General features: G+C 36.2%; 2 protein-coding genes across 4 annotated transcripts in view; one reads left to right on the top strand and one right to left on the bottom strand.

The window, feature by feature from the left end:
- The window catches only part of LOC143244214 (homeobox protein cut-like), a 316,853-nt gene that overhangs the window by 217,264 nt on the left and 80,088 nt on the right, over window positions 1-19,501 (bottom strand). Inside the window, exon 3 of one of the 2 annotated variants that reach the window (XM_076488461.1) lies at window positions 12,053-12,179. The exons of the other annotated variant lie outside the window; for it this stretch is intronic. Coding sequence (XP_076344576.1) covers window positions 12,053-12,179 — 127 coding nt within the window. The remainder of the gene's footprint in view (window positions 1-12,052; window positions 12,180-19,501) is intronic. 2 annotated transcript variants of the gene reach the window in all.
- LOC143244223 (uncharacterized) overlaps window positions 5,948-19,501 on the top strand; it is a 32,500-nt gene continuing 18,946 nt past the window's right edge. Inside the window, exons 1-2 of one of the 2 annotated variants that reach the window (XM_076488498.1) lie at window positions 5,948-6,502; window positions 16,085-16,233. In XM_076488498.1, coding sequence (XP_076344613.1) covers window positions 6,417-6,502; window positions 16,085-16,233 — 235 coding nt within the window. In that variant the 5' untranslated portion in view covers window positions 5,948-6,416. The remainder of the gene's footprint in view (window positions 6,503-16,084; window positions 16,234-19,501) is intronic. The other variant, XR_013024973.1, reaches the window with a different exon arrangement.

The raw sequence follows: 19,501 nt of genomic DNA, 5'->3' as shown, positions 1-19,501 counted from the left end.
TCGAGAAGACACTTGAAATCTTTCACAAAAGAACGTTGCGAGTTCCGATAGGTGTCATGCTGAAAGAAACACTCCAAAGAGCGTTGTTTTATTTTGTTTTTAAACTCTGACGGGTTCTTCAAATCTAAAATGACACGAATCCACGAACACGAAATGAAATGATTACCACTAGTATGTTTTTCAAGATATATATAAAAGACTGAATGATGTTCGAATCCAAGTTGTAGGTATAAACGAGTTGTTTCAGGGATTATGTTGCTATTCGACGGTTTAAAAAAAAAACAAAATCACATTTGAAGGTCATACGGCTACATGAAATACTCAAGATTTTAAAAATGAATTAGGTTTTGAAAGTAAATACTTAAAGTTTTCTTTTCATAGTTTAATAAAAAGGGTAAAAAATAACGTTAAATATAAGATTACACGGTTAAAAACTGCTAAAAGAAAAAAAAAAGTCGGTGTTTAAAAATAGAATATTGGTTAAATGTATCTTGTGTGTGTAGGTTTTTCCTCTCCTTAACGTTTATCTGACAGCCCTCCGTAATGTATAACAATAATCAATATAAATAACACGCCTGCATTTGTCTGTCCGGAACATTTCTCGCAAATTTCTCGATCAAATGCTACTAATATTGTAACGTTAGAAAAGTTTTTGTCCGAGGAATACAGATATTGGAATTTTCTATTTTTTGCTTAGCCAAACTTTTTAATGGAACGAGTATGCTAAACAATGGCACACGTTGTTGTTGTCATCACGTGACAAATGGCTTCGATTTCAACTTGACATTTATATGTGCACATAATTTGACATAAACAACACTTAAACCGAGTACAATTTACTCATAAAATTAACATTACATTAAATACAATTTCTATGGGCTTCCTCGACTTATTTATATCTAAAATACGCACGCGCATTGCGTTCAAAACATACGGTTTTCAATTTATGAACACGAATTCAGATGTTTCTGCATATTCAGCTAAGTTTGCTTCATTACAACCTTACATTTACTTTACTTTAAAGTAATTTAGCTTCGGTTTATTTCATAGAGTGCTATAAACACCTTTTAGCTACTTTCTCTTTAATATAGCTTTTGTGTATGTTTTCTTATTGCAAAGCCACATCGGGCTATCTGCTGAGCCCACTGAACGGAATCCAATCCCTGATTTTAGCGTTGTAAATCCCTAGGATTACCGCTGTACCAGCGGGGATCACAGCTTTTGTTCTTCGTTTTCTATGTGTTTCTTTGTTTCATCTCGTAAAACCGTGTCATACACTAAACGCTCATTCCTCTTTCATACTCTGCAAACTATTATAAATACTGTTACCATACTTTACTGTTTACGTTACATGTAGTTTTATTAAATACAGTTACATCTATGTTGTCTGTCTGACCACGTAAAATGTTTCAAACAGGTTAGGGTTTTTCGATCTAACACAATACCTGCAAGAAATTATAGCTTAAATGGCGTGCGTGACACATTAATATAAATAAAAAGGAAACTCCAAGCGAATGGTGTGAAAACTATCCCAAATGTTTTGCGGGTAGTGGTTTTATATATATATATATATATGATTTTAGATTAATCCACTTTTTCTGAAGTTTAAAGTCACGAATTCCTATCTATCACCGAAGAAATCCTGTAAAAATGTCCAGAAAATTATGTTAACATATGTTTTATTTCTTTTTGTCTTTTATTAAATACACAGGGGCTATGACTATGCTGGGTAACGTGGGGGAGCTCCCCATATGAAAACTCTGCTATAGCAACCCCATCAGAGATATAATTTTTAAATTATTTACATTATAACTCTCAATGACATAAATATGTTAATATTTTCCTTGCCACCCCAGTAACTCTTTGCACCCTTATGCTCCCAGTAAACTTGCATATTACCAACCAAGTGGCTAAATCAATGATCTGTTTTATTTCCTGGTTGCACAGTTTTCACGTGAAGCTACATAAAAAAGCAAATTTTCTCATAGGCTTAACGTAATTCCGAACTGATACAGCAGAAGGAGGGCAACTAGTCATCACCTACCGCCAAAACTTTGGCTACTGTTATCTGATCAAACAGCGGAACTTGACCGCCCCCAGAGTCCCCTCTTTTTTTATTGCGGATAAGAGACAAGAACATGAACCCTCAGATTCACAACCTACACACATTAAGTCATGTCCTGCTCATTGGTCACTTAGAATCTTCGGATACTGGAGGAAACATGTAGCTGTGAGTACGTGTGTCAGTCTCCTCACTGGTACAGCGGTAAACGGACTTACAACGCTAAAATCAGGGGTTCGACTCTCCTCGGTGGACTCAGCAGATAGCCCGATGTGGCTCTGCTATAAGAAAACACACACACGTGTGTCAGTATATACATACATTCAAAACGTTTTTTGGGCAAAGCTTTTTAAAGGTGTGTAAAATAATGAAGAGGTATAACCTTAACGAGGCAGTATGTTCTAACTTTAAAATATATGTTCCATAATGTATTATTCCGAATTCTAACACGATATAACAAGCATGATTAAAACTATTCTATACAGTGTACTGGACTTATAGCTTTAATAGTCATTTTAAAACAAACAAATTCTGATAAGCCCATCCACGATACTTTCCACGCTAAATATCACTTAACCTTTAAACAAAACATATTCATAAAACAGTAAAACGACAAAGAATTATTAATTTAATAACGACAATGAAAATGTGTCGTCGTTTTCAATTTCAATAGGGTTCTTTCAAATAACGAAAATTAAGCGACGCCGTGCCTTTTTACTAAGCCTGGATTGCCAAGATTCACACAATGCACGACATGACGAGTAGTGTTAAAGAAATGAAAAAATAAAAACTAACGAAAGTTGATGTCTCTCGACGATATCCGCACAAGCGCCAACTGCACACGTGTTTCTGAAAGCTTAGTTTGTTTGTCTCTGTGTTTCTGAAAGCTCAGTTTGTTTGTTTCTGTGTTTCTGAAAGCTCAGTTTGTTTGTTTCTGTGTTTCTGAAAGCTTAGTTTGTTTGTTTCTGTGTTTCTTTGTAGATACAAGCACGAATCGGCACAAGAACTAATTACTCTAGCTGTTCCTAATGTTCAACTTATAAGCTAGAGAAACAAAACAGCTAAAGCACCCATGGCCCTAAAGTAGCAGTACAATTATATGTTCGCGAACTTACAACGCTAAAAAACAGGTTTCGATACCCCTGGTGGGTAGGTCACAGAGAGCCCACTGTGTAGCTTTGTGCTTAACTTGAAACAAACAAACGGACCCAAAGTGCAGATCAAAATGTTACTTTTTTGTCGTGCCGGAACTCGAACACTGGACCCTCAGAACCATAATCTCGCGCGCTAACCAATACAATGACGAGTGTCCTAAAGGTTTGGGGGATATGAATACCCTTTGTATAAATACAGAAGTGACTGGGGATAATAAGGAGTTAGACTGGCTAGTTCCGAGCACGTGACATTGATCAGTAACACGAACACACACACAAAACACGTCCCACATACATATAGGACTGAAAAGAACGAGAATGGTCGGCAAAAAATTAGTCAAGACAATAAAGTAAAAAGGTTTTCTACGTCACAATTTAGTTTCCGAAGAAGAATAAAATTCATGAATTGGAAATTATCCACTTATAAAGTTTCTTATTGTGAATTTTAATGAAAACAAAAGAAACGAACTGTCATTATTTTTTACATTTTTTAAAACATTTTAAGTGCTAGATAACCTGATTTGTACCGAACTTTGTTTGAGTCTCGTGAAACTTACCAACGTCTCAGCACTAACCTATAAAAAACACACGCTAAAATTTGAAGTTTAATCCCCAAGGGGAACTCAGCGAAGATAAACTCATTGCATAACTTTATAGCGTTAACCCAAAACCTAGATAAAACAAACAACTACGACCAGCTGACATCTTCTTAATCTGAGGGTTGCGGGTTCGAATCCCTGTCACACTAAACATGCTCGCCGTTATGATATGACAATCAATCCCACTATTCGTTGGTAAAAGAGTAGCCCAAGAGTTGGCGGCGGGTGGTGGTGACTAGCTGCCTTTCCTCTAGTCTCACACATCAACATTAGAGGCGGCTAGAGCAGATAGCCTTCCTTTAGCTTTGCGTGAAATTCAAAACAAACCAAACCAGCTGACATCTCAGACTACTATTATGACGCCATCTGGAAGTTTCGTTTAGTGAGCAATTAATAATTGACACACACACACACAAGCAGTCTGATATATGTATTGTTGGTCTTAATGTAGCTTTATCTAATTCCAGATAAACGGAAGTACGCGTTTTATTGGCTATGTCATTACCATAACTAAATTCATTAGAGGATATGATTTACTGTCGGGTTTTCGTTGTTAGTAAAATATTAATCACTCCACGAAGTTCAGATTAGCAATCAGTGCATTAGGACTGAATATTTACTGGCTTGATTCGATATGTGGAAAACAACAGTGACGTCAGAATCAAAAAGAACAATAATAAATTAATCTGGTGTAATTACAACACTGATGTTTTACTTCTCGAAACTTCCATATGGTTTCGTGTAACATGGTACACGCGAGCGCATTTAGTTTTACATAAGCCAACTATTAAACTATAACGATGCATGTAATTAAATAGTTCGAAAGAGTTCTGTGAGAGATTAACTGTTGTCATGGTAACTATAACATCACCATCATGATCAATCAATCCCAGTATTTTGGGTCGTAACCTCTTCGGGGTCAAGAGTCATGTATTTTGTTTTAGTTAGTGTTAATGATGTGCTAACACGAGAGTCGGATTTTTTTTTTTTTTTTTGTAAAGACTTCATCCATGCATAACACACTGTTGAAGCAATATATTTTTGTTTCTCAATTTCGCACAAAGCTACACGCGGGCTATCTGCGCTAGTCGTCCCTAATTTAGCAGTGAAAGACTACAAGGAAGGCAACTGGTCATAACCACCCGTCGCCAAACCTTGGGCTACTCGTTTACCAACGAACAATAAGAGTGATATCCCCCACGGAGATCATGTTTGATGGGAAGGGAATTCGAACCTGCAACCTTTCAGACTTCGAGTCCAGCGCCCTAACCACCTGGCCATGTTGGACCTGCGAAGCAACATGGATTTGTACACTTATTTATAAAACGTTTTCCCTTCATCTCATAATCCACATACCACCGTAGCCACATAGTTTTGTTTTCTATGAAAGCCGAGATAAAGCACTTATTTACTTAAAGTTCTTTGATACAACTTTACAATGAGGAGGAAAAACACAAACGAAAAAATATAAGTACAAGGATCGTAACCTATTCAAACCCTCGGTACAGTTAGATCCGCTTAAAATGAAATAATCCCCGTCACTGCGATCACTGGTAATGTATGGATCTAACTAAATGATGAATTCTTATGTCTTGAATGTTGACAAATCACGTTTCAGATCAGCAACTGATAAAGGACCTGTTAATATTGTCTGGATTTCTTGTACAAATAAAAGAGAGGGAGGTGGTTCGAGGGCTGCCTTCAGCTTAGGGCTTCAGATATGACAGAACAATATTATCTTAAGAATCTGATGGAATATCTTTATTTGCAAGGAACGTTCATACCTTCATAGTAACTGAGAAAAAAACATATAAGGAAAACACTAGCAACAGCTATTAAATAGACCCCAGAATGTACTCTCTCTCCTCTGTCTCTGCAACTTGCTGACAATTAGCGACGGTAAAAATTACAAGAAGTCTTAAGTGGATTAAATATTCCTGTTCAAATTCTCGTCCCACGGTCTCTAGTCAGTAAACATTTCAATAATTCATATAAACAAGTATAGTATCATTCACAGAAAAAAGACTTTCCAAATACTGGTGTTTTTTTTTGTGTTTTTTTTACTGTTTACTGAATTTTACGCAAAGCTACACGAAAACTATCGGCGCTACCCGTCCCTAATTTTGAAGTAATAGACTAGGCATATGGTAGCTAGTAAACATCGCCCACCGCCAATTCTTGACCTACTTTTTTTTTTATCAACGAATAGTGGGATTGGTCGACCATTATAATGCCCTCGCGGCTGAAAGGGCAAGTATGTTCTGTGACTGGATTAGACCTTACGACCCACACAGTTTGCCATACCAGACCAACGTGAGTGAAATTTGAGGCCATAATGTAGTTCGTATGGAGAGGGGTGGATAACTATATTTAAATAAGTAACATTAGACTGTCTTAATACTGCATGCTTAAATAAAATCACAAAATTAGTAAGCTAATAGGTTCCTGTCAGTTTTAGACATAACTTACGATCATATGACACTTTATTTCTCATGACCACAAACTAAAGTTATTCTAAAAGTGGGGTTTGAAGGTGATGAAGAATGTTCTTCAAAACACCGAGTTGTATGTACAGTGGATTAATTATGACGTCATCACTGCATGGATCGATCCTCAGATTATAGCGTTGTAATCCCTCAGATTTACTACCCAGCCATGGGGTGGAGGATGATCCCATTAATTTTTAGGTGAGTTCCAATTTTATTTAACATTAAAATGATTTTTGCTCTTAAAATCTTCACGCTTCATTTATTTCTTCATGTGATACGTCTACAGATTTGAAGTTCAAGTAATGATACGACTACAAAATATGCAGCAACTCGAGACAAATAAAATTATCGATCGACGAGAGAGACTCGCGTGATTAGTCACGAGATTTTACTTCTGACTTATTCACTATCCCCGAACCTCTCAAACAAACAACACAGGCTACTGTAATTTCAATAAATAACATACTTTCCGCGTGCAAGCTCAGAGCAATCGTTTCCGCACGCTCAAAAGAACGGCCACCCGATCAGAAGCCACACACACATACACTCGACTCTGATGAGTTGATCTTTCAGAGTTTGATTGCTGTTGGTCACGAAACGTTGTCACGTCACGAAGAATTCCATCGTTGCGTGAAGAGTAGTGTAATCGCCCATTCGGCTTGCTCCAATTACGTGAAGCAAGCGGTATAACACGGCAGTGAAAGGTTGGAGTTACACCGACCCAGTTTCCTTCTTGGCTTGGAACAGTTCAGAAGGAAAATAAAAACAAACTTAATGGGTTACATATACTTCATGGCGGACGTTAAGAAGCCTATCTATGTCGATGTCAAACTTTCACGAGTTACAGCTTATCACATTACCAAATTCTTTACGGGTTTTAGGTTAACACGGTACTTGGAACTTGACGACGAAGTTGAAGATGTGTTATATCGCAGCTAAAGATTTCATTTCTACGAATAAAATAAGGTTTAACCCTACAAAAATCACATTTTAAGAAACTGGGTTTAAAAATTCAGAACTATATTACGACTGTTATCTAACGGAATATTTCTAAAATACTGAACGTGTTAGAGGAAAATGTGGTGGACTTAATGAAATAAACTAGGCCTAATAAATATTGATTAGCTATAAACATCCTTATAACCGAATCTGTATTTAGGCTAAAAAATATGAGAACAGATTAAGCTATTAGCGAATTTCAGGGTTGAAAGGAGAAAATAATTTTAGAGACTCAAACAACAAATTAAAATAAAACAACATATTCAGCAATAAACATACATATATGTGGTCTGTACGTTCTAATGATGACTTGAATCTGCTAGCTTGACAGTAAGATAATTCATTCTTACTTAAGTCTACATACACGCTGTTGTTGTGTTGCAAGTCTACATACACGCTGTTGTTGTCATGTAAGTCTACATACACATTGTTGTTACTATGTAAGTCTACATACACATTGTTATTACTATGTAAGTCTACACACATTGTTATTACTATGTAACACACACACACACACACACACTGTTATTGTCACCTAACTTTATATACAAAATTTCTCTTCCAAGACAAGCTAGTTCAAACTGTTTCAAACAGTTACTTTATAGATACATCAAGTTTATAGAATGTTGAAATATGACACTTTCTAAATACACACACGAGTTCAATTCATAAAACAGAAAGTTTGTTGAACTGTCAAAACGGTTTTAAAATGAGACATTCGTATATCAATCGCTGTCTAATATTCTGGTTTGGATCATCAACTATTAGACTTGTGTTAAGGTAGATAAACTAAGTAAGAAAAGCGTTCTGAATGTGGCATCCACAAAATAAAAAAATAAGAGCTTTGAAAGATAATTAATGAATTTAAATAATCAATATTAATTTTCAGGTTTGGTGTGTAGCGATAAAGTCCAGAATAGCACTGACCTAAGAGTAAGCGTGTCTAGTTGAGGGTAGAAGGGTCAAAGGTTCGAGGCGTGATGCCGCTCAACACGTTTCGCACCTTCAACTGTGGACGCGTTATACGAGAGAGAGTCAATCCCATTATTCGGTTCAAAGAACTCAACCAAGCACTTACGGCAGCAGGTAGTGCTAGTTGTACTTCCTCGGACCACTAGTTGAATGTTAGGGACAGCTTTACCAAAATCCTAGAGGTCTCTGACCTACCTGTTTAGGTCACGAGCGCGTGAAGTAATGATCAAGTCGCAAATTAACATAAACCAAACTGGATATTTAGGTAGTTAAATTTTGGTTTATTTAGAGTCCCCTCGAATTATATTTTGTAACTGTTAGAAAAATTATTCTTATTTTTTTACGTTTCATAAAATGTAAAATGTACAATACATTAAAATTAAATCATAAATTACCATTAGAACGTAATATTCTACAAATCTATGCTTTTAATTACTTCCAAGGAAATGCGATTCAAACTATGTTAACTGACTTCTAAAAAGCCTAGCATGGCCAGGTGGTTAAGGCACTCGACTCGTAATCCGATTGTCGCGGATTCCAATCCCCGTCACACCAAACATACTCGCCCTTTCAGCCGTGGGAGCGTTATAATGTGATGGTCAATCCCATTATTAGTTGGTAAAAGAGTAGCCCAGAGTTTGTGGTGATGACTAGCTGCCTTCCCTCTAGTCTTACATTGCTAAATTAGGGACAGCGAGTGCAAATAGCCCTCGAGTAGCTTTGCGCAAAATTCAAACCACACCAGAATTCTAAAGTAATGTATGAATTATATATTGAGTATATAAAGGTATAATACATATATATATATATATATACACACACACACACGTTTTATTCGCTCATACAGCAACATCAGTTTTAATTTAAAGCAATTTGTTACAGCCACAAGGTTTGAGTCCTTATATTCTGCTAGAATATGTGTATAGGAGGCAGAAGGATGGTGGCTAGGTGATTTCCCTCTGACCAACACTTAAAAATTAAGGAATCTTGAGGTTTTTGACCATCTGTGCATGCCCTAATTCATCCAATGAACAAAAACTTTGAATTTGTTATTTCATTACTGTTTTTAACACATTAACTCCGTCTACAACTACCATCATATTAAAAAGAATATCAAGATGGCTAAAGGAAAGAGGGCGTACAGTAAACCAGTGATGGATGTAATTCCATCGGAGTTGCAACACATCAATTACTCATTATAGATTTTCCCTTCAACGCCTCTCGCTCTCCAGTGGCTCAGCGACATTTCTGCGGACTTACAACGCTAGAAACCGGGTTTCGATACCCGTAGTGGGAAGAGTACAGATAGCCTAACGTGTGGCTTTATACTTAGCTATAAAAACAAAAACGAATCAACGCCTCTAGCGTTTGTAATGTTAATAACTTGTTCAGATATGCAAATTTTTAAACCAAATTACTGATTTCTTCTAATTCCTAAATTACACATTACATCAAAGCAAGAATTTGAAGACTTAGTTTTCATTTTTAAAAAGATAAACAAGATAGGTGGAGCATGCGCAAACAGAAATATAGAAAATGGCTAAAAGCATGATGTATTCGACATCTGTACATACTAGACTAACGTACGTAGTTACATTAATGTTCGATCTCACATCTGAGATCGTATGTTTATTTTTGTGGAGACTGCGCAAGTATGTTTTCCCTGTCTGGTGATTATGTCAAAATGTAGGTCTCTTCTGACAGCAAAGCCACATCGGACAATCTGCTTTGTTCACCGAGGGGAATCGAACCTTAACTTTAGCGTTTTAAGTCTTAAGACTTACCACTGTCCCATCGGGGGCTCAAAATATTGGAGGTCGCACCTAATTCCATTACATATATGAGTATGTTGGATAAGATATAAGTCCGTAAATCGTTTGTATTCATAATATAAAATTCTATTGTATCAAATGAAACATAAAAACCGAAACCAAAACAATTTAAACAGTGCCCTCCCTGCATGCATTACAAATCAGTTTTTAAGAACAATGTAACAGTGTAGGTCTCTCACGAAAGAAGTACCATAGAGTTGAAAGAACAAACCAAATTATTTCTAATTTTATCCATAAATCTAACACCTCCAAACAAAATCAGATTTTTATCCATAAATCTAACACCTCCAAACAAAATCAGATTTTTATCCATAAATCTAACACCTCCAAACAAAATCAGATTTTTATCCATAAATCTAACACCTCCAAACAAAATCAGATTTTTATCCATAAATCTAACACCTCCAAACAAAATCAGATTTTTATCCATAAATCTAACACCTCCAAACAAAATCAGATTTTTATCCATAAATCTAACACCTCCAAACAAAATCAGATTTTTATCCATAAATCTAACACCTCCAAACAAAATCAGATTTTTATCCATAAATCTAACACCTCCAAACAAAATCAGATTTTTATCCATAAATCTAACACCTCCAAACAAAATCAGATTTTTATCCATAAATCTAACACCTCCAAACAAAATCAGATTTTTATCTATAAATCTAACACCTCCAAACAAAATCAGATTTTTATTCATAAATCTAACACCTCCAAACAAAATCAGATTTTTATTCATAAATCTAACACCTCCAAACAAAATCAGATTTTTATCCATAAATCTAACACCTCCAAACAAAATCAGATTTTTATCCATAAATCTAACACCTCCAAACAAAATCAGATTTTATCCATAAATCTAACACCTCCAAACAAAATCAGATTTTTATCCATAAATCTAACACCTCCAAACAAAATCAGATTTTTATCTATAAATCTAACACCTCCAAACAAAATCAGATTTTTATCTATAAATCTAACACCTCCAAACAAAATCAGATTTTTATCTATAAATTTAACACCTCCAAACAAGAACCAATTTTTGTTTATAAATCTAACATTCACAAACAAAATCAGATCTTTATCTATAAATCTAACACCTCTAAACAAGGTCTAAGTTTTATTTGCAAATTTAACACCGCCAAACAAGATCTTGTAGTTGTTTGTAAATCTAACATCCCAAAACAAGATATAATTATTGTATTGTATTGTGGAAGATTGTAAAATTAAATGATATGCGAGTTCTACCGACAGCAAAAACGACATAAAAAAATCAACATCCAGTATTGAATATATATATATATATATATAATATTGCAGAAAGTATACGGTCTATGAATCGACGAGTTATTTGTGTCATTTCCTCGGACAAGAACGTTTATGTAATCAAGATGTGGGTTATTATAAATCCCACCTTGTTTGACTTAATATGATCGTGTGTAAAACTCAAAATAAACCCATTTTTTATATGAAAAAGTTTCTATTTTTTAAATAAAAACTTTATCCCAGCTTGAACACCGAAACGTTTATCTATATATAACACAGAAATGTTTGTATAGAACACACAAGAGGTTATAGTAAACAGAAACGTTATTTGAAGCATAAAAACGTTTAGATCGTTTATATCGAACATAGAAACGTTTATATCGAACATAGAAACGTTTATATCGAACATAGAAACGTTTCGAATCAGTTACACCTTTACAATATCACCGACGAACTTAGAAAACCTACACTGTGCAGCTTTGGGCTAAAACGATTCATAAAAGAAAAAAACACAAGTTTTTTTTTGAAAAAAAAAGAAGATAAAATATGTTATTACTAAGTGTATACACTTAGTTTGAAATAACATCGTTTCAAGTCAAAATAGTTTTAAATTGGCGTCTGAAAAAACGACCAATGCAAAATTGACTTTATAAGAAGACAACGATTCTCAACCAACCTGGTACGTCACTTATTTTCTTGTACACCGTCAGAAAAGCCGATTCTGCTGCCTTACTTCTTTGACACAGGCTATCAATTTCACTTTGAAAACTCTTCAGCAATGGTGCTGCCACCTTCTGTACTTCCTAGATTTTAAAATAAGGCAGCTTAATTTACGAATACTTTAAATCACGTTTTTAGTTGTTGTTTTTTAAGTGTAAAACACAACAACTAGTTATTGTTAGCGCTACCTTAGGAGCAAATAGCTTTTTAAAGCAAATTACACGTGCATTTATTTCTTCATAATGCGCTAATTACGGCGTACAGGGATCGAGCCTCGAATTTTAGTGTTATATAGTCGTTTGTTGTGAAGCACAGGGGGCTAGTTGTGTTATTTTAGCATTTCATGACCCCAGACATAAGTGACGACTAAATGAAATATTGCATACCATATTATTTATTATCATTAGTTACTAATCACATGCAAAAGAACCAACCGAAAGTTTTTTCGCGAAAAAAAAGAAAGTCAATGATCAGCCGAAATCGAATGGACGAAATAGTGGTCTTTTGTCCCATCTAAAATCCAAAAGCTGACACAACCTTCAAAACTCCAAAATTTTCAATCTTGGTACAGGAGACAAATTCGCGGTTGTAAAGTACAACTTTATTTTGCGTGACTAGCTGGGTCAGTTCCGTTCACCTTTCTATGTGATAAACGAATCACATTTTCGGAACAGTTGATGACAAAGATTGATTCAAGCGCGAATGTCCACTACTGTGTTTGACCTTCCTCTGACACCTGTTGTAACTGACCTTGGCCTCGCTCTAATACTTGCTTTGACGTCTCCCATATCCATATGTTTTAATGCTTTGTAATGTTCTCATCTTTGGTCATTTTATGCGAGTTCCATCACTAATTTGCGAACACACATACACAACACACACACTATATATATACACGATCTGTCTTAGGACCTTTACGTACTTTTTCTCTTTATTCTAATCTTAAAAGTCTTCTTATATTTACGTGCTAATCAAACACCTTTTATTTCTTCCAGAAGTTTGACTCTTGGTGAATATTGTCATCTATTTCATCTCTCTTTACAATTTCTGATTTCGTCGTTCTAACACAATTTCACTTTGTTTCCCACACGATTTCTTACACTAAATTCTACACACTTCATCTATATCAACTAGAAAAGCAAAAAAATTTAAAAATCCCCTTTTAAAAGCAAAAACGGCACAATCGAAGTTCTGAAAGTGACTTAACACGAGTATGTAGAGCTACATAAACCTATATTTCTGCTGCACCCTTTATTTGGTGATTTCTCATCATGCTAAACGTCCCCCATTGGCACAGTGGAATGTCTACGGACACACAACGCTATAAACCGGGTTTCGATACCCGTGGTGGGTAGAGCACAGATAGCCCATTGTATCGTTTTGTACTTAACGCTAAACAAACAAATCATCATGCGAAAGAAAGACTGTTAAAATTGAATAGAAATATAATTTATGTAGAACACTACTATTCAACGAATTTTAATTTGTAGAAATTAAAAACAGGATAACAATATGATGTACCAGCGTGAGGCTCGTTTTAAAAACACGATTGCAGTTTAATTGTTTGTTTATTTGTTTTTTTGAATTTCGCACAAAGCTACATGAGGACTATCTGCACTAGCCGTCCCTAATTTAGTAACGTAAGACTAGAAAAAAGGCAGTTAGCCATCACCATCCACCGCCATCTCTTGGGCTACTCTTTTTTCCAACGAATAGTGGGATTGACCGATACAATATAACGCCCCCATGGCTGAAAGGGCGAGCATGTTTGGTGTGACGGGGATTCGAACCAGCGACCCTCAGATTACGAGTTGAGCGCCTTAACCACCTGGCCATGCCGGGCTGTCCAAGTTTGTTTATAAACCATTAACTTACAGGCCCAAACATGCTCGCCCTTTCAGCCCGTGGGGCGTTATAAAGTGACGGTCAATCCCACTTTTCGTTGGTAAAAGAGTAGCCCAAGAGTTGGCGGTGGGTGGTGATGACTAGCTGCCTTCCCTCTAGTCTTACACTTCTAAATTATGGACGGCTAGCGCAGATATCCCTTGAGTAGCTTTGCGCGAAATTAAAAAAACAAACAAACAAACAAACCAGGAGAATATGATGCACATTATGCAGTCCCATATTGGAAGGTCCAAGTAGCATTAAACATCACGATTAAAACTGATCATGACGTTACTCGAATGAAAGTCATGGACGGCCGAGAAATGGACTCATTTTTCCATATTAATCTTAATACGTCAGTTAGTTGTAATACTGCATAAATTTCAAATTATAATCTCCAATTATCATACTCCTAATGTTTTAATGTAAGCCAAAGAATTGGGTTTCTCGGTAAACTAGTAATGTAATTGTAATCATGAAAGTGAGAGAAACAATCATTTTACTCTTTTCATTATCAGATTTTTTTTAAATACAATGTTGTCTATTACAAGATACATGAGAACAAGTTTACACGATGGGTTATCTGTACTGCGCCTACCACGGGTATAAAACCTGTACTTTAGGGTTAGAAAACGTCAGAAGTACCGCGGAGTCACTATGTGGCTATCCAAGCAAAAGCTTTACCTATTTGTTTAATAATAATAACAAACAACATGCAGTTTCTAGTACACACACTTATATATGAGTGTATATGTGTAAGTATGTATGCATGTAGTGATTCCATACAAATAAAAACAAATAACCCACAATCAATAAAAGATTTCCTAATCGTGTTTGTATTGCTAGAACTATTGTCATTAAAAGTTACCATGTCGAATAAATATACAAGTTATAATAAAAATCTTCCTGTAAACACCATTACTCATAGTTCTGTGGTTCGTATAAAACAAACTTGCTGCTTCTTTCTCAGAAACGTTTTTTATCTTGTTTTTAAATTCCTGTTCCATGAAACCACATACACTAAACAGCTACTCGTTTATCACGATCAGTATAGATTCTTCTTCAGAATAAATCTGCTTCACCGTAAACTAAACCTGTTTCTTCTAGTTGTTGTATTATTTATTTTTTTCTCTTTTTCTGTACTTTTATCGACAGTGTCCTACTGAAGACACACTGACGATGAACGGTTCCCCCAAACACAAGTACCAATACTGTCATCACCTATCCCAGGTAACAAACGTATCCTCCTCTCTCCCTACCACGCCAGTTCTTCAACACGTGTGAGAAACACAGAACGAAAGTGATTGACAGTTTTAATAATGGGCGTCGTTTCTGGAAATTGAATTTTCCGTCCATTACCGAGAAACCGTTGCGGTGAAAGTGATTATCAAACGCTCGAAAGAGTTAAAATTACACATCGAACACATCAACCAGGTATTTTCTAATCAACGTGAAGAAACGACCAGAGAAGACCATTAGCTTACAGTTACTAGTGTTATATATATGTCAATAGAAAAGAATACCTGACGGTTGTCTACGGATCAAATTTATTTACATACACTGGTCGAAATTTATATAAACTCACACACATAAAGAAAGAGAAATTTAAAGTGTATTTCATAGTTTACTTTAATATACAAACCAGTGACAAAATAAATAATTATTAATTTAATTTTTAACTACTTTATCCACCTACTGTGCCAGGTATTGAAATAGGGCATCCCACAGAAAGCTGTGTTAATACAATTATTTTTTTAAAAAAAGGGGTCGTTATTGGATGAACAGTAAATCTAATTCTTATGCGCTTTATTAAACGTTATATAGACTGACCCCTCTCCCCCAAAAAACGTCTTTCTTGGCTTTGTGCGTGTCAAAAACGTCGCTGTACTTATATCCTTGGCATTTCGCCTGTACTTGCTTCCTTGGCGTTTCGATTGTTCTTGAATATGACTGGCATCTATTATTAATCTGGTGTGTATAAACATTAAACTAATTACACCTCACCTCGAGCCACAGAGCTACCGAGTGTTATTTGTACTGAAAAAAAGAAAAGAAATAATAATTGACCTGCATTTTCTGTAATTAACACATTTTATTAAATTAGGTATCTGGGAAAAAGAAAACGGACTTCAGTAATCTCCCGTGTGAACATAATAAAGTTTTGGAGGTTACTGCACCTATTGGGTCTAATAGTATACGAAACTGTGACAACCATACGTTATTGCAGAATCCACCTCTCTGGTATTTATACAGGTAAGTAACAGAGTACCTTGAGATTAAGAACAATGATGGAATAAAGTCAAAGATCCCACTAAAAGCATCTTTTAGGGGGCGCTACCATGGCAAAGTTCCAAATGCAGGTCATCATCTAATCTCTCCTGAAACACCCCCAATGTTATCCCTCGTATCTTCTAGCTTTTCGTATACTACAACACTTCAAATATCTATTCTATAATCAAGGTGGCACCCACTAGAACAAATTTTACGTTCTGGGTTTAAACTGTCTACGGTACACAGTTGATCATCTGTGTTTCCAAGGCTAATCTACAACACCTCTTTATGTGACACAACACTACTTAAAATCTCATATCATTATCACAACAACAGCGCCCCTATAATAATATATTAAAAATTCTCAATTGTATTTGCCTATGATGACCATTGATCGATCATCTATGCGTTCCAAACTACTCAATATTCGTCCTTTTAGTGACACAGCAGTATTCAAAAACTCGTACGCCATTACCACTACAATGATTTGCAATAAAACTGAACCACTACGATGTCCAGTAGTCCTTCATCGTCTGATCTCTACAGCACTGATACACAATTTTATGTCAAAAACGCATTTCTAGAATTCCACCACATACGCAGTCCCACAAAGTTCTATTAACCTATAATTTCTTCTTGATAAATTGTCCAATCTCCGTTTTAATGTTCTTATCTCTCCTTTCCTTTACAGTTTTCTTCTTTGATCTCCCTTTTTTAATATCCCTGTGAAAGAGGGGCCAGCATAGTTAGGTGGTTAAGGTACTCGACTCGTAATTTGAGGGTCAAGGGTTCGAATCCTCATCACACCAAACAGGCTCGCTCTTTCAGCCGTGGGAGCGTCATAAGTTACAATCAATCCCACTACTCGTTGGTAAAAGAGTAGCTCAAGAGTTGGTGGTGGGTGGTGATGACAAGCTGCCTTCCTTCTAGTCTTACACTGTTAAATTAGGGATAGCTAGCGCAGATAGCCCCTGTGTAGCTTTGCACGAAATTAAAAAAACAAAACACAAAAACCCGTGAAGGAGGACGTCCAAATCTCTCAGCGCATGATGACGTTATAAAAGTTATCATGCAGGTTTTGTTTTTAATTTCGCGCAAAGCTACACGAGGACTATCTTCGCTAGCTGTCCCTAATTTAGCAGTGTAAGACTAGAGGGAAGGCAGATAGTCATCACCACCCACCGCCAACTCTCGGTCTACTTTCTTAGCAACGAATAGTAGGATTGACTTTAACTATATAACGCCCCCTCCTGAGAGGGCGAACACATTTGGTGTGACAGAGATTCGAGCCATCGATCCTTAGATTGAGTCGAGTGCCCTAACCATATGGCCGAGTCGGAGCTCCTCCATAGGTAATGTAGCAAATAAAAAGAAAAGCAACCTATGATCTAAAGTTAGAGTCTCCCAAAGTTTCTAGCATTTGGTTACCAAACATCACACCGTACTTTTTAAAGCTTGCATTCAGGGTCAAGGAAGACCAGACTTGACTTTGTGATTAGTGTGTCGGGCTGCGTATCGGGTTGGTTTGTTTTGTTTTGAATTTCACGCAAAGCTACATGAGGGCTATCTTCGCTAGCCGTCCCTAATTTAGCAGTGTAAGACTAGAGGGAAGGCAGCTAGTCATCACCACCCACCGCCAACTCTTGGGCTACTCTTTTACCAACGAATAGTGAGATTGACTGTCACATTATAACGCCCCCAAGGCTGAAAGGGCGAGCATGTTTGATGTGACAGGAATATCATGCAGGAGTTGGATTTATGATGAAAAAACTACATACATTGAAAATACGATCTCTGAGCCATATAATATCCAAATAAATAAAGTCCTTTGTGTGTGTGAGAAAGATGAGAAGAAAAAAACAACAAAAAAACTGAACGACTGGTTCTCTTTCAACCTTTAAAACTTAAATAACATTACAAAAACAGACAAGAAACATGCTTAGTAATATAATATGTACATTATCACGTGCTACACTCCACGTTTCACACCGAAAAATATCTATTCACGGATTAACTCGACGTTACATTGAGGAAAGAAGAAATTAAAAAACAGTGAGATTTCTAATTAAAACGTGTTTCTGCATAACAAGTTCAAAACTATTACCCAGACATTCGCTGTAAAGATCCACCTACAAGTAAACGCGTGTGTATGTTTTGTTGTCAATACCACAGAGTTGAAGTAACAAACAGAGCAAGCACACAATAAGATTGTTCATAATTATATGGACGTCGTAGGTTCGTTTTTGTACAAGTATGTCCCCGTTTTCGTCCAATAGTACCTCACACAGTATGGGATCGTGTGCGATATCTTAGCGGACGCGACTGTGATGTGAATTTTAGCGTCACATAGAAACAAAAAATGCGCTATACGCAATTTACGACCGTGGATGCGATATCAGGGCAAAGATATGCCGATATTCAGTGAGTGGAAGATGGCCCTGGTGTAGCTTTGCCCGAATAATCCCCAAGTTCCTCCCCCGCTCCCAACCAGTGGCGGATTTAAGGTTGTGTGGTCCCAGGGGCTAATAATTCTTTGTAGGCCCGACGACAACCCATCCCATGTAATTTTACATAGAATAAAATTATCAATGGGCCACCATTAAGGCCACTGACCCTGGGGCTGAACTCCTTAGTTTTCCTGTTAACCTTAAACAGAAGTATTGAACTTTTAAGTTATAATTTAAACTTTGTTTATTTGAATATTCAAAGTTCAAAACTATGTAATATCTGAACCGTGACTTTCAGCGTCACGAGTCCTCAAGTTTACTGCTTAGCCACCTGGAGGTGGGGTTATGTTTTTAAGTAATGTGCAATTTTTGTACCTACATAGTGTCCTTTATGTAACCTTTAAAGTGATTTTGTGTTACATTTTCAATTAAGGAGTTATCGATGTACTCAAAACACAAAACCCGGCTCCATCATTCTTAACGTTTTTTAATACTTTGACGAGAGCAATAGCCCTCGTTCACACCTTTTAACTCTAGTTTTTAGATCTTATTAACTGCTACATGAGTTTCGGAGTGAATTCTGTAACGCTCTATCCGATCCTTTAAACATTTTTTTTATTATTATTCATTCGTTAATTTCTATGGAATTAAGCACAAAGCTACACAATGGACTATCTAATGCTCTGCCCACAACAAGTACTGAAACCCGGTTTCTAGCGTTGTAAATCTGTAGACATATCGCTGTGTCACTGGGGGATATTCATTCATTCGACCACGTGGTTTGTTTCTGATTTTAAGCACAA

This window comes from Tachypleus tridentatus, chromosome 2 (genome assembly GCF_004210375.1).
Source record: "Tachypleus tridentatus isolate NWPU-2018 chromosome 2, ASM421037v1, whole genome shotgun sequence".
Lineage (NCBI taxonomy): Eukaryota > Metazoa > Arthropoda > Merostomata > Xiphosura > Limulidae > Tachypleus > Tachypleus tridentatus.
Note: the sequence above shows the minus strand (reverse complement) of the source record. Positions and strands in the feature narration are given on the sequence as shown.